A 16,593-nucleotide genomic window follows, 5' to 3' on the forward strand; every position below is an offset into this window, starting at 1 on the left:
ATTTTCCTGCTTCTTGGCAGAATGGGGTTGGACTGGATGATCTATGAGGTCTCTTCCAACTCTAGGATTCTATGAAAAAAACATGAACAAATTCTAAGGGCTCCATGGAGCACAGTTTGAGAACTCCTGGTGTTGATAAAAAATTATACTGCTCTTAGAATGGGATCAAATGTGTCTGGATCAAATGTCAAAGGAAAGCTGTGAGATTGGCCCAGAAGCTGTTTTGTCTAGATAAATGGAGAGAAAACTATGGTCCAAATTCAGTTTGTGAGAAATCCTTGGAGATTGGTGCGATGACATTTCACTACTTCAGTCCTTTTACAGGTGTCTTTTTACGTGTGACGATGTGGGGGAAAAATATTTTCTTTTAAATCTTTTTACTGCCTTGTATTGATGTATTTTCCCCTTTTTAAATTGGCTGGGGCTTTCTTGTGAGCTTTTACCTTGAGGCTTTTATATTACAGGCTTGAGACACTCTTGTAGTAAACAAAGTAACAAAGTTTATTTATAGCTTCTGGCTCCAACGCTTATGGTTACACTTGTGTGTTCTGTTATAGTCTTGAGTCTTACATGCAATATCATTCACTTAGTTAACTTTTCCTATCAAACTTCAACTGTTTCACATCAACAAATATGTTACTTTTTCATGCACTCTTGACAGAACTATATTCCGCCTTAAACTACACTGGCACTTCTTTATTTTCCTTAAAACTTAAGCTCCATTTTTCTAACTATTTTTCTCTCACAGAAGTTCCTAACTGTCCTTCACAAACAGGAATCCCTAACTGAAACTTTTTGACTTTCTAACTGCCTATTTTTAAACTTAACTCAGCCCCTTTGGAATGTTCAGCTCTCTTCCCCCCCCCCCCCCAACTGCCATTCTGGCTCAGTGGCCCTTTCAAATCCTGGCCTACACTCATCTGCATACAACCAATCGGCTGCACGTATGCAAATTAAACTTGCCTCTACTGTTGCTACCCTATTTCTGCCAATTCTGCCACATTGCAACATAGAGCTATACATCAAAAATTTAACATAGATCAATAAATTCGCTACAGCAGCCAAAACCAAAATGGTGGGACAATATATTTGATTTAAAAAAACTGGTTAGAATAGGTAAGAAGCATACCAAATAAGAAAGCAACCATATGGTGGTGTAATAGGCCAAAGAAGAGTGCCCATGGCCTGAGGTTTCCTACTCCTGGCTTTAAAGTTAGCCATGTGGACAGTATATTCTAGCATGACTACATCAGAGAAATATATTACCAAGGAACGGACCTGCTTTTATCTTGAACACTGGTCGTAGAAAGCACTCCGAAGCAGAAGCCAAGGCCTTAATTCATGAGTGTAACCCCCCACCTCCCACTCCCCACCATCAGAGTTGGCAGGCCTTTATGGATTATTATTAAAGACCTACAAATGTTCTGCAATTGGGCCGAAGCAATATTAATAGAGTTAATTGCAAAGTCACATGATACACGCCTTTCATCTTTGCCTGCCACACTGTCTCTGCGCTGATTAATCTATCTTTTGGGTTTATAATAACATCCTCCCTCTTTTTAAGTAGGATCCAAAGAACTCCTGGGGGGGGGGTGTAAGTGCATACACCCACCCACATATTAGGGGTTGGGGGCATTTCTGTTATGGTTTCCCATGAACAGCCGAACATTGCTCAACAAGGAAGAAATGAATTCCTTTTCACCTTGGAGAACTCATAGAACACCTGGGAATTTGGAAAACGTGCCTCCCTCCTCCAGCGTTAGAGGTGAAACCTATTGCAACTTAAATTCCACCCAAGAAAATGGGCGTGGGGAGAGTATGTTCTCTGTTAGAGGCAGAAATGGGAAGAAATCATACTGGGAAGGCTGCATGCAGTGGAATAGATGAGGAAATTGGATATGTGAATGAATTCTAGTTGGTTGGGGTGGGCACGGCTGTCAGAGGCAAATGATAAATTCATTTATCAGTGGCCCTGCAATTTATCACTCGATTCCAGAGTTAATCACTTAGCGCTGCAATCTATCACATCGATATAACCTCCACATTGACACTGTTTTCCTAAGTGGGGAGGGGGAAACTCTCTCTTCGCTGCTGAAAACTTTTCGGAAGTTGGAACGAACGCAGCTCCAGCGAATGGAATTTCTTTGGAATGGCACTGCCATAAGCAGAGCGGCGCCATCTGCTCTCCTCCAATTATATCATATTTATAATTTCTTGTTATGCTTCTTATCATATGGTCCATTAGAGAACAGATCCTATCCAGGAATATAAGACGACACGGGTGCCTGCTAGAGCGCAGAAAGGAAATACATAGAAGGATCTCAATTAGGACAAATGGAGAAGGTATCATTTTTGATGCAAATACACTGAGAAATCTTTTTCTGGGTTTCTGAGTCTTTACTGAAAGGAAAAGTTAAAATGTCAACTTACCACCCAGCGGACCCATAGGCTGGTCTCACTAGCAGTGCGCACTGTCACGCTTCCCGGGGCAACGTCTGGTGGGGCTTGGAGGGTCTGGATGACCCGCGACGGCTGGCTGAGGGGGCTTTTCCCAACCACATTCACCTGCCTCATCCTGAACCTGAAAGACAGAAGCAGACAGTGTTAAAGGGCTTAGAAGAGCCCAGGACACCTGAAACCAGAATCGTCTGTGTTCATCAACTTAAATAACATAAAATCTTGTGATGATCGTGCCCTAGATCATAGAATCATAGAATCAAAGAGTTGGAAGAGACCTCCTGGGCCATGCAGCCCAACTCCCTGCCAAGAAGCAGGAATATTGCATTCAAAGCACCCCTGACAGATGGCCATCCAGCCTCTGTTTTAAAGGCTTCCAAAGAAGGAGCCTCCACCACACTCCGGGGCAGAGAGTTCCACTGCTGAACGGCTCTCACAGTCAGGAAGTTCTTCCTCATGTTCAGATGGAATCTCCTCTCTTGTAGTTTGAAGCCATTGTTCCGCGTCCTAGTCTCCAAGGAAGCAGAAAACAAGCTTGCTCCCTCCTCCCTGTGGCTTCCTCTCACATATTTATACTTGGCTATCATATCTCCTCTCAGCCTTCTCTTCAGGCTAAACATGCCCAGCTCCTTAAGCCGCTCCTCATAGGGCTTGTTCTCCAGACCCTTGATCATTTTAGTCACCCTCCTCTGGACACATTCCAGCTTGTCAATATCTCTCTTGAATTGTGGTGCCCAGAATTGGACACAATATTCCAGGTGTGGTCTAACCAAGGTATAACTATTTCAAACGATTTCCTTCCACAGTCTAAGCATTCACATAAACCCAATAATCTGCAAAGCAGACTGGGGATGATGGGAATTGCAACCCAACTGAACTTGTGGCTGCAAGGTGAAAAGACATTTTAAAGTCAGGTATCATATCTGCTCCATGCAGTCATGCCAGCCACATGACCTTGGAGGTGTCTACGGACAACGTTGACACTTTGGCTTAGAAATGGAGATAAGCACCACACCCCAGAGTCGGACATGGCTGGACTTAATGTCAGGGGAAAACCTTTACCTTTACCTATCATATCCACAAGTTTTGTATCCAAATTCCTGACTAAACAGAACAAATGACAGCCTTCCAGATGTTCTTGCATCACAACTCCCATCACTGCAGTCATTACGTCTAATGATGAGCAATACTAATGATGAGGAGTTGGAGTCCACATAAAATGACATGGAAAGCCTTGAGTTTGACACATGTGTCCTCGGTCAATAATAAAAGACAGCTGAGACTCATTGCCTGCTTACTAGCAATGTTGACACTTCCAAGTTGCATGTGTTTATTGGAGAGATTGATTTAGATCTGCCAACATAAATGGAACAACAGATATAGATCTGCTAATGTAAATAGAACAACCATAAAAGACAACCAGAGGACTTAGAAAATATTTTAATAAATGGTTTTACCTTGAATTCTAGTATTCTGAGAAAGGGAGGAAATTCCGTTATAGACGCCCAACTAATTGGGTGGGTAGCATTGGGAGTGGGGTGTAGCAAGCCATGAGTTTTGAAGCTGTGCTTATCTCACTGATTATGATTAAATTTCCCATTCTTTGGGCCTTCCAAGGCTCTCAGGGGAACAGACATGAATGATTCCTCTCATCCTCCATGATCAAAATTTGCCCTCTCCAATTAAAATATCACCCCTTGTCAGCGAAAGCTGATTAAGCCAATCCAAAGTTTCAGCTCTTTTCATTGCAACATAAAAAGTTTGATTTGGACAGAATTAACTATCTCCTTAACTTCCATTAGATACACTTCACTATTTTGGGTGGTTTATCCATAACCGAAATTAGAACAGCAGGGATAAATATGAGCTCTTGGGGATAGGAGGCTTAGAAGTATGGATAAAAAAACAATCCAAGCTGGTGTTTTTATGCAAACTATGAAAATTTGAAAGTGTCTTCTGGTTCAGGGAAAAATGTAAGGAACTAGACACTAAGGATGAGAGGCATGCATTCACACAGCTGCTACAAGCATAGAGTTACTTGCTGACAAATCTTTTCATACTACTGTTTTTAGTCGCTCTCCTTGTCTCTGTCCCTGTGAAATGCTGGGTGTCTAGCTTTAAAAGGCTGGGATGGAGTGAAGGTGGAGCAAGCTTATGCAACGCCATTAGTCTATCTGCTCAGATCTTGTTAAGGAAGTGCATTAAAGGGAGGAAAAGCATTAAGCAAAACAACCCCATTAATTTTCCAAACACTGTCAGCACGAAGAAGGAACAAGGCAAGCCTGACCAAGATGTGGCCCAAGTCCAAGTGCCTCCCTGCTTTCATCAATGAGGAATGTGGTTCTAAGTCTAGATGAGATGATGGAGTCAAGATGGTTCTGGGGGAAAAGAGCAGTTGAGGACTCCAAAGGAACAAAAACAGTATATCTGCTCAGAGACCAATTTGCAGAAGCATACAGAAGTAGTGGATCCTCTTTCAAACTAATATGCAATCTGTGGTTTGTTGTAGGTTTTTTCAGGCTGTATGGCCATAGTCTAGAGGCATTCTCACCTGACGTTTCGCGTGCATCTATGGCAAGCATCCTCAGAGGTAGTGAGGTCTGTTGGAACTAGGAAAAAGGGTTTATATATCTGTGGAATGGCCAGGGTGAGACAAAGGACTCTTGTCTGCTGGAGCCAGGTGTGAATGTTTCAACTGACCACCTTGATTAGCATACAATAGGCTGACTGTGCCTGGAGCAAACTTTTGTTGAGAGGTGATTAGATGTCCTTGTTTGTTTCCTCTCTGTTGTTATGCTGTTGCAATTTTAGAATTTTTTAATACTGGTAGCCAGATTTTGTTCATTTTCATGGTTCCCTCCTCTCTGTTGAAATTGTCCACATGCTTGTGTATTTCAACAAGCACAACAACAGAGAGGAAGCAGGCAGGGACGTCTAATTACCTTTCAACAAAAGTTTGCTCCAGGCACAGTCAGCCAGGCGAAACGTCAGGAGAGAATGCCTCTAGACCATGGCCATATAGCCCGAAAAAACCTACAACAACCCAGTGAGTCCAGCCATGAAAGCCTTTGACAATATATGGCCATATTCTAGAGCAGTGGTTCTCAACCTGGGGTCCTCAAATGGCCTACAACTCCCAGAAATCCCAGCCAGTTTAGCAGCTGTTAGGATTTCTGGGAGTTGAAGGCCAAAAACATCTGGGGACCCCAGGTTGAGAACCACTGTTCTAGAGGCATTCTCTCCTAGTATACAATCACTCTAAACTATATCGGAATTAAAGAAAGGGGACACCATTTTTTTTCAGAGTGGTTGACTGTTTTAGCTCAGCAAGTGGCAGAGGATTTTTCTGACATTTCAGACGATGAGGGGTTTGAAGGGCTTCAAAGTATGGAGACTGTCAGTGTTGGGAGAGAATTGCAGGCAGATGAGGCCGATGTTTTGGATCCTTGTGCTCATTCCCAGGCAACTGGGGAAGGTGAAAGTTCCAGTTCTTTTGAGAAATTGGCTTTGACTGATAGGGAGTTTTCCCGAGAAGCCAGATTAGGCCTGAGAACAGAGGGAGTGAGAAACAGACAAATTAGACGTTCTCAAAGAATCTGTGACAAGACCTTGAAGTCCAGGTGGATTCAGCATGATCTCATGGCTACTTGGACGGGCTTAAATTAAGTGGTGTTGGCTTCACACCACTCAGAGGAGACAAGGTTGCCATATGGGATGGCTCTCCTGTCTTTGCTCTCAAGTTCACGGTTCAAGTATTTTCAAGTTTCCTGTTCTGGTCCATGCCTTTGTTTCCTTAAAGGGTTTACCTTGGAATAGTTCCTGTTTTCTTGTTTATGCATTTATGTTTGAAGTACTTCTGTGGATTTTGGTTCTCTTGAGTTGATGTACTTTTGCATTTTTGGATTATTGCTCCTTTGTATTTGCTATTCTTCTGATCCTTTCCCCCCTTTTTACCTGCTTTCTTCAATAAACATTTTAGATAGAACTAATGAACTCTGTTTTTGTTTTGTTTTTGTTTTTTTTGTCGTGTCAGGAGGGACTTTAGAAACTGCAAGTCGCTTCTGGTGTGAGAAAATTGGCCGTCTGCAAGGACGTTGCCCAGGGGATGCCTGGATGATTTGATGTTTTTATCATACTTGTGGGAGGCTTCTCTCATGTCCCCGCATGAGGAGCTGGAGCTGGTAGAGGGAGCTCATCTGCCTCTCCCCGGATTCGAAACTGTGACCTGTCGGTCTTCAGTCCTGCCAGCACAGGGGTTTAACCCACTGTGCCACTGAGGGCTCCTGGTGTGGTACTGGATGAAAAGGTGTTTCAGTGCTAGAATGCAACCACTTTTCACTTTTGCCTTCCCAAGCACTGACACACATAGTATCTGCAAAGTTGTTGCACCTTATACTTAAGGTCATAGCCCTGACCTAGCAATAAAGAAGTTAAAGGAGGTAAACTGGAAGAATTTACAATGGCAATAACAGAATGAAGGGCAGAATGTCCCTCACATTGATGGGCACTTGATCTACGTCAAAGCTTAACTCCATTGCATTCTCCCAAGTATAGTGAAGAGAGGAAAATGAAATCTACTAACCCAACTTAGGGAATGAAGCCAAAGTGATATAGGGAGCTGCCAGCCAATTCCAGCGTCGTCTCCCCCACAAATGGAGCAAGATCAATTTTAATTAAACCAATGCAACTTTTAGTCTAGACAAACTCCCAGAATCAAGATGTGTTAAGTTATTCAACGGCACTATTTAGCACTGCACTTTACACCTCGCTCCCATTTCCAGATTGATTAATTATTTTACTATGTGAAGGCGACAATTAAAATACATCAAGCGGGTCATTTAAGTGCAAATGCTTGTGAGGTGTAAATTTAAACTCTTCAGAGGTGTGAATTCTCCCCCCAGCAGCTGCTTGTGTGAGCATCGGAGCTGGCCCCGGCTGCCATGGCCGGCCGGTTGATGTGTCCATTAATTACCAGCTGCTCTCACCTGTAATGCATATAAGGCGTGAGGTTTGGGATCTCCAACAGCTGAGCATCGGATTCCTTCTCTACCTCGCACAGCGTGATCCATTCCTCTTCTTCGCCTATGACACCAACCTAGGAGGAGGACAAGAAACAATAGTTTTGGTTTAGATAACATCAGCCTTAGGGGAGTGTGAGTCAGGATGTGGACACACATTCTGATTTCTCAAAAGTATTTCTGGATATAGAGGATGAAGGAGGATATATTCACTGCATAACCTGACTTCCCCTCCATGACAGCAAAACAACATAGGAAAGGTAAAGGTTTCCTCTTGACATTAAGTCTAGTCGTGTCCGACTCTAGGCAGTGGTGCTCATTTCCATTTCTAAGCCAAAGAGCCGGTCTTGTCTATATTTATTTATTTGTTGTATTTGCATACCGCCTTTCTCAGCCAATCGGCAACTCAAGGCGGTTTCCAACAAATCGGTACACATAAAAACATAATACAGATTAAAACATTAAACAGTATAAAACACAAGAGCAATAAAACAACATAATTAGCGTCTCATTATCAAGCACTGTCCAGTTCCATTGTCAAGTCATTCGATTTCCTATATTAGCTACTCTGCATTTGTAAACGCTTGCTCAAACAACCATGTTTTAACTTGCCTCCGAAACATTAAGAGGGAGGGAGCTGGTCTAATCTCCCTAGGAAGGGTCACCACTGAGAAGGCCCAGTCTCTCGTCCCCGCCAGATGTACTTGGGACGAAGGTGGGACCGAGAGTATTCTGAACTCCACCAACAATGGAATTGAACCAAACTTGTACACAACTCCCATGACCAAAAGGAAATACTGGAAGGGTGTGGTCGGCATTGACCTTGAGTTTTGGAGTTGTAGTTCACCTACACCCAGAGTGCACTGTGGATTCAAACTATGATAGATCTGGACCAAACTTGGCATGAATACTCAATATGGTCAAATGTGAATACTGGTGGACTTTGGGGGGGGGGGGGGGAATAGACCTTGACATTTGGGATTTGTAGTTGGTGGGATTTATAGTTCACCTACAATCAAAGAGCATTCTGAACTCCACCAACGATGGAATTGAACCAAACTTGGCACACAGAACTCTCATGACCAGCAGAAAATACTGGAAGCGTTTGGTAGGTATTGACCTTGAGTTTTGGAGTTGTAGTTCACCTACAATCAAAGAGCATTCTGAACCCCACCAACAATAGAATTTGGCCAAACTTCCCAAAGAGAACCCCCACGACCAAGAGAAAATACTGTGTTTTCTGATGGCTTTGTTGACCCCTCTGACATCCCCTCATGATCCCCAGGTTGAGAAATGCTGCTCTAACCATTACACAATACTGACTGTATCCAGAATCTGAAACATATTCTATCCTGGCGCATCCTTTTCCTCTGTTTCTTTTCTCTCCCCCCGCCCCCCCCCCCCCCCCCCGCCCGCCCCGCACTGAATAATAAGTGGGAAAGATACCTGGGCTGAGATCTATCCTCTTGTATTTGGCTGTACTCTATGCATACTGATGATGTTAAATAAACAAATATGAGTTAAGTTTCATTTGTCCTTCCATTTCAGCAGGGAGTAAATTCTGCTCCTGCCACGGATGGTTCCCATTTGGTGATGAAAAAGATTTATTGGAATTCTATTTGAGCCAGTCTTTCCGTTAGGCATTTTCAAGGTAGGTTACAAGACTAAAAATAAAACAAACGACTTGCAAAAAAAATATAAGAGCATGGAAGATTACAAAAGCAGAAAGAAAATGGCAAAGAATATCAGCACAAGCATCATCGATGCTGCTGCTGTTGTTCTGTGCCTTCACAACCAGTGATTTCCAAACTATGGAGCTCCTACGGCAAACCTAGCATGCGATTGTTCTTAGCAAGATTTATTCAAAAGCAGCTTGCTACCGCTGTCCCTTGAGGCTGAGAGAGCATGCCTCACTCACGATTACTCAATGAGGAAATGGAGAGAAGGAAGGGAGAACTGGAACATTTCAAAGCAGCTGAAAAAGTGGGATGACAGAGGATTAATCAAGCCTCTCCTTTCCAAATTGAAATAATTGGAGAGTGTGTGATTTGCATGCATTGCACAAAGTAAACAGTGTATAAATTATTTTGTGGGGAACAAGTTGAAGGAAAGGCAGGAATTCACATGACAGTTGGGTATTGTGATTTCTCTATTATTATATTCTTTACCAGGGAAACTGAGGAAATACGGCACATAGGGTGTGGGGAAGACAGCCAATATATCAAGGAGGCTAAACAGACCCATAACACTATTTCACCAGAGTGGAAATCATCTGTCGGACAGATGGCAAGCTATTTAACCTCAGCAGATTGAAAGCAAAAACCAAGGTCACAACAACTTATGTTTTAGAACTCCAATATGCCAATGATAATGTAGTCCGTGCGCATTTAGAAGGGGACTTACGAGCCACTCTAAACACCTTTGCAGAAGCAAATGAAAAGCTTGGCCTCTCATTAAACATTGAGAAAACCAAAGTGCTCTTTCAGCAATCACTAGCCAATCCCTCTGCAATGAAATACAGAAATACAGCTTAGAAAATGTGGACAATTTCCGCTTTCTTGGCAGCCACCTCTCCACAAAAATCAACATCGACACTTAAATACAACACCGTCTGAGCTCTGCGAGTGCAGCTTTTTTCTGAATGAAGCAGAGTGTTTGAGGACCGGGACATCCAGAGGGATACCAAGATGCTTGTTTATAAAGCTATTGTCCTCCCAACCCTATTATACACCTGCAAAACGTGGACTGTCTACAGATGTCACACTCAACTCCTGGAACAATTACATCAGTGATGCCTCCAGAAAATCCTGCAAATCTCTTGGGAAGACAGGCAGACAAATATCAGCATGCTGGAAGAAAACCATCAGCATTGAATCAATGCTCCTGAAATGGCATGGAGAAGGTTTGAGGAAAAGAGACAAAGAGAGATCCCGAGAACTGAAAAGCACGGCTTTATTCTCGGTTGGCGCCAACCGGATATGGACCCTCCTGGTAAGCCAGGAAAGAAGGGTTCAGAACAAAGGAAATCCTTGGTTTATATACCTTTTAAAATAATTATGCATGCATCATACAGACATCACAATGTGCATCACAAAATTCTACTTTTACATTGACTTCAATAGCATATTTTCAAACTCAACACCTTGTCAATCTTCACTAGCATCCCTATCTGAAGAGTTGCTATTAATGAGGCCCATTGCCAGAATGTCTACCAGACCTGGTAGCAATAGTCTCCATCCATCCTACGATAAGGTCTTCCTGAAACCTCTTGACGGCTACCTCATTATTCTTACGATAAGGTGCCTGGTACGAAAAATAGAACCTCTTTGTTAGATCCTTTGTTAGATCCTTTGTTAGATGCTGGCCTCTCTAATTTTGAAGCTTTTAAGAAGTCAAGTGAAGTGGAGGCCATGCATACATACATACATTTCTCTTATATATTTTCTAACTCCTATTTCTAATATGGTTACATCAAATATATATTTTCCAATATGTGAATTATGCATTTTCATCAAGCCTTCATCACTCCTACGCCATCAACTCCGCTGGACTGAATGCCATGTTGTCCAAATGCCCGAAGGTCACTGTCTCTCAAAGCAGTTACTCTACTCACAGCTCAAGAATGGAAAATGGACAGGAAAAGAGATTTAAAGATGGGCTTAAAACCAACCTTAAAAACTGTGGCATAGACACCAAGAACTGGGAAGCCCTAGCACTTGAGAACTTCACTTCACTTTATTTCTTAATTAGTTGCTCTCCACCAAGTTGCTCCGAGCGACTTACAATCTAAAATAGCATTTACACAATATAAAAACATTCAACATTTGATCTGATTATTTAAATGCACAACCAAACAGCCAAGTCTTGAGTGCCTTTACAAAAGGACACAACTCCGACATTGCTCTAATGTATGGAAGCAATGAGTTCCACAGAATTGGAGCATAGGTCAAAAAAGCTCTATGCCTTGTAGCTTTCAGGTGTACCTCCCTCCCTTGGGCCCGGTATGTAGAGGAGATTTTCCTGGGTGGATCAAGGTAACCACTGATGGAGAAGAGGAATGAGGCGGTTCCTAAAATAGAAAGGTCCTTGGCCATTTTGAGCTCTAAATGTCAGGATCAGGATCTTGTAAAAGATCCGATGTTCTGTTGGTAGCCAATGCAGTTGTTGCAGAATCGGTGTGATATGGGATTTTATAGATGATCCCGCTAGCAGCCTGGCCGCTGCATTTTGGACCATCTGAATCTTCTGGGTTGTTGACTTCGGAAGGCCGGCATATTGCAATAGTTCAACCTCGTGGTGACTGTTGCGTGGATTACCGTTGCCAATGCTTCTACCGAAAGGTAGGATGTCCATTTCCTTGCCTGGTGGAGATGAAAAAAGGCCTGTTTACTTATGGCAGAACTCTAATTGGAGGTCAGTTGTGACCATCAGTGCTGTGGAATTCAAAGAGGTACGATTGGAGGGTGAAAGGGAGAAACACACCAAGAGGAAGGTGCATCAAGCCAACCCTGACCAGTACAGTCTTCCACCTGGAAATCGATGTCTTCACTACAGGAGAACATGCGGATTAAGAATAGGGTTCCACAGACATCTATGAACCGACCGCCAAGACATTACACTTGGAAAGCAATCATATTCTGACAACAAGGAATTGCCTAAAGGAAGGACTATTCTCTGGCTTTTATTTCTTTCCTCTCTGTTTTTTGCCGGAGGGATTTTTTTTCCGATTTTCAAGATTTTGCCTGTAATCTGCATGGAGAGTCTCTATTTTTCACTCTGCTGTATGAACAAACTTGTATTGATTTCCCGAGTTCACGGTTTTCAGGGAATTGTGTTTCAGTGCAAAGATCTGAAATGGAACAAAAGAAAGAAAGGAAAAGAACAAAGGTGCTTTGGATACATCCCTGCTGGCTAAGCAGCGCCGAGACTGTGCAACGCTTTGTATTAATTAGCCAGAGTAAGTGGCCCACAGCCAACTCAGCAAAGCACATCTGCAAGAACCGCGCCAGCAGGGTCAGAGCACTAATATGGATTTAAAGCATCGCTCTCCCCATGCCACCGTTCGGGGAGAAAGCTGGCATTTCAAGGAAGACGAGGGAGAATAAAGGCACAAAGGACAAGGTCTGGGGTGGGCAGCACAAAGGACATTGGGGAGGTTAGGAAGTCACAAATAAAAATCATCGTTGCCAACACGGTGCAGTGCCAACACATAAAACAGCCCAAGAAAATGTGTCCCACAGCAAAGAAGATGACAGAAAGCTTCCATTTCCTCCCCTGATGTGAAAGCTATTCTTAAAGTAGTGATGGTAAGAGGACCTAATATGACAAACAACTGACACTTAGCCACACAAAACTAGTGATTTGCAACTTCATAGAATCCTAGAGTTGGAAGAGAGCTCATGGGCCATCCAGTCCAACCCCATTCTGCCAAGAAGCAGGAAAATCGCATTTAAAGCATCCCCGACAGATGACCATCGAACCTTTGCTTCAAAGCCTACAAAGGAGCCTCCACCATACTCCAGCGCAGAGAGTTCCACTGCATAACAGCTCTCACAGTCAGGAAGTTCTTCCTCATGTTCAGATGGAATCTTCTTTCCTGTAGTTTGAAGCCATTGTTCTGCATCCTAATCTAGATCTAGGGAAGTCATGCTCCCCATGCTCTATTCCGCTTTGGTTAGACCACACCTGGAATATTGTGTCCATTTCTGGGCACCACAATTCAAGAGAGCTGGAATGTGTCCAGAGGAGGGCGACTCAAATGATCAAGGGTCTGGAGAACAAGCCCTATGAGGAGCGGCTGAAAGAGCTGGGCATGTTTAGCCTGAAGAAGAGAAGGCTGAGAGGAGATATGATAGCCATGTATAAACATGTGAGAGGAAGCCACAGGGAGGAGGAGGGAGCAAGCTTGTTTTCTGCTTCCTTGGAGACTAGGACGCAGAACAATGGCTTCAAACTACAAGAGAGGAGATTCCATCTGAACATGAGGAAGAACTTCCTGACTGTGAGAGCCGTTCGGCAGTGGAACTCTCTGCCCTGGAGTGTGGTGGAGGCTCCTTCTTTGGAAGCTTTTAAACAGAGGCTGGGTGGCCATCTGTCAGGGGTGATTTGAATGCAATGTTCCTGCTTCTTGGCAGAATGGGGTTGGTCTGGATGGCCCATGAGGTCTCTTCCAACTCTGTCATTCGATGATTCTATGATTCTAATCTCCAGGGCAGTAGAAAACAAGCTTGCTCCCTCCTCCCTATAATGTCCCCTCATTTCTTGATCCATGGCCCTCATCATGTCTCCCCTCAGCCTTCTCTTCTTCAGGCTAAACATGCCCAGCTCTTTAAGCCACTCCTCATAAGGCTTGTTCTCCAGGGACAATTAATGTGCACCTAAATTAAAGTGCTTGCCACCCAAACGGAAGAAACAGAACATCTCTAGATCAGGGAGTCTAAAAATTTTCCACTAGTGACTCCTTTCCTCCTTATACATTTTTACATGATCCTGCATACTGTATATAAAATAGGCATAAAAATCAAGACATTGCCTAACAATAAATCTGCATTTGCAAGGCTTGCTAAACAGGTTGATTTCCCTTTTGTGTAGTACAGATGAAACATTTTCTGCAGGGATCTGAAATGGAACAAACGAAAGAACATGGCATGTTGTTGCTAAGAAATTTGTGTAAATGTGTTGCATCCAGAAACCTTTTACTGTTGCCAAATGGTTGTGACCCCAATATTGTCCTCAGAGGACCCCATTTGGGACCCACAGCTTAAGAAGCAGTGCTCTACAATAGCAGTTCTCAAAGTGTGCTCCCTGGAGCACATAGGGCTCTGTATAGCATACTAAGAAGCTCCATAGTTTCTTCCTCCTCCTCCTCCAAGCCTTTCCTCCTCTTTCCTGCATCTCTCCCACCACCAACCTCCGTTGCCACCAAAAAGCCTTTTCCCCATGAACCTCTTGCTGATAAAAAGCTTTCGTCCTCACCTTCCTTGCTTGCAAAAACCTTTTTCCTTGCCTTCCTCAGCACTTGGATCCTTTCCTCCTCTCCTTGCTTGCCTCCAAAGTCCTATTTCCCTCCCACTGCTCAGTGGGTGTTTTGATTGTGTTTTTCCTGCATATCAGAAGGAATGGGATGTCCCCTTGTGTCTTCTACTGAAATACTGTTAAGTTTATGTTGGTCAAAAAGCTTGCCCATGCCCCATATCTCATACAACAGAGTCTCGCTTATCCAACCTTTGCTCATCCAGTGTCCTGTGTGCTGGTACGGCTCCAACTTTATTTTCTTTCTGTTATCTGATTGCAGTCATAGGGCAGGCCACCTGTCCATCATAATTAAGCTTTGGTTCCGCCCCTTGTTCAGGGCTCTGGGAGGGAAAGGAGCCATTTTTTGGTCAGTCTCTCATAAGGAAGCTAAACTATAGGATGTAGACCAGCTCGTCCCATAGAAAAGCTTCTTTTCTCTAGAACAGTGGTTCTCAACCTTCCTAACACCACGACCCCTTAATGCGCTTCCTCATGTTATGGTGACCCCCAACCATAAAATTAGTTTCTTTGCTACTTCATAACTGTCATTTTGCTGCTGTTATGAATAGTAATGTAAATATCTGATATGCAGGATGTATTTTCATATACTGGACCAAATTTGGCACAAATACCCAATACACTCAAATTTGAATACTGGTGGGATTGGGGGAGGGTATTGATTTTGTCCTGTGGGAGTTGTAGTTGCTGCGATTTATAGTTCACCTACAATCAAAGAGCATTCTGAACTCCACCAACAATGGAACTGAATCAAACTTGGCACACAGAACTCCCATGACCAACAGAAAATACTGGAAGGGTTTGGTGGGCACTGACCTTGAGCTTTGGGAGTTGTAGTTTACCTACATCCAGAGAGCACCGTGGACTCAAACAATGATGGATCTGGTCCAAACTTGGCACGAATTCTCAATATGCCCAAATGTAAACACTAGTGGAGTATGGGAAAAATAGACCTTGACATTTCGGAGTTGTAGTTGCTGGGATTTATAGTTCACCTACAATCAAAGAGCATTCTGAACCCTACCAACGATTAAATTGGGCCAAACTTCCCACACAAAACCTCCACGACCAACAGAAAATACAGTATTTTCTGATGGTCTTTGGTGACCCCTCTGACACCCCCTCGCGACACCTCCAGGGGTCCCAACCCCCAGGTTGGGAAACACTGCTCTAGAACATCTGGGGAAACAGAAACAGAAATTCCAGGGAAAAGGTCCCAAGGCTCTGGCTGAGAGCTCACAGCCTCTCTGCCTCACAGGAACCAGAGGGAAAACAACCCTGAAGTTTTCAAAGAATTCTCTGAGGGAGGACAGCACTACAGATCCACGGAACTCCAGCTGAAATATCTTCAAGCCTCAGCTGGTAGGTCTACTCGATACCCAGACGCATTTGGAATCAGTAGTAGGACCCACACCGATGAGGCACAGATAGTAGACAGCCTGGGAGAGGTTAAATAGGGGTTTTTTTTCCTACAGAGAAAGTACAGTTAATCAAAGTCAGGTGACAGTCCATTGAGGATTAGACTAAGAAAGCCTTGAAGCGTTGTTTGAACCGATGAAGATTTGTTGTTTGTTCCATAATAAAGACTTTGTTGTATCATCAAAGACTCTAAAGACCATCACTTCAGAAAAATCCCCGAGAACCTCTCTTTGAGGCGCCCTGGCTTCCCGCTGGGCTTAAAGTATACGTCCTATAGAAAAGACAGCCGTTACAGGCCCAGCGAAGGACAGAACATTCTGTCTTATCCAACACAGTCTGCCTCCCGCCCGGATCCACAGCTGTTTCAATACATTGCGATGTTTTGGTGCTAAATTCGTAAATACGTAATTATTACAGAACGTTATCTTGTTTTGAACTACTTTTTTGTCAATTTGTTGTAAATCATGATGTTTTGGTGCTTAATTTGTAAAATCATAACATAATTTGACATTTAATAGGGTTTTCCTTAATCCCTCCATAGTATCCAACATTTTTGCTTATCCAATATTCTGCCAGCCCGTTTATGTTGGAAAAGCCAGACTACTGTATACAATATAATCTATATAAATAAAATGTAATATTTGTTTGTGGGATTAACTGACATCAA

At 43.3% G+C, this 16,593-nt stretch overlaps 1 protein-coding gene across 5 annotated transcripts in view; it reads right to left on the reverse strand.

Moving 5' to 3' along the window:
• The window catches only part of LOC132772495 (protein sidekick-1-like), a 1,018,253-nt gene that overhangs the window by 263,290 nt on the left and 738,370 nt on the right, over nt 1-16,593 (reverse strand). For all 5 annotated transcript variants that reach the window (XM_067461407.1, XM_067461410.1, XM_067461408.1 and 2 more), the window contains exons 23-24: nt 7,443-7,552; nt 2,431-2,581 (exon numbers count right to left, since the gene is read on the reverse strand). In XM_067461407.1, coding sequence (XP_067317508.1) covers nt 2,431-2,581; nt 7,443-7,552 — 261 coding nt within the window. The remainder of the gene's footprint in view (nt 1-2,430; nt 2,582-7,442; nt 7,553-16,593) is intronic.

This window comes from Anolis sagrei, chromosome Y, assembly GCF_037176765.1.
Source record: "Anolis sagrei isolate rAnoSag1 chromosome Y, rAnoSag1.mat, whole genome shotgun sequence".
Taxonomy (NCBI): domain Eukaryota; kingdom Metazoa; phylum Chordata; class Lepidosauria; order Squamata; family Dactyloidae; genus Anolis; species Anolis sagrei.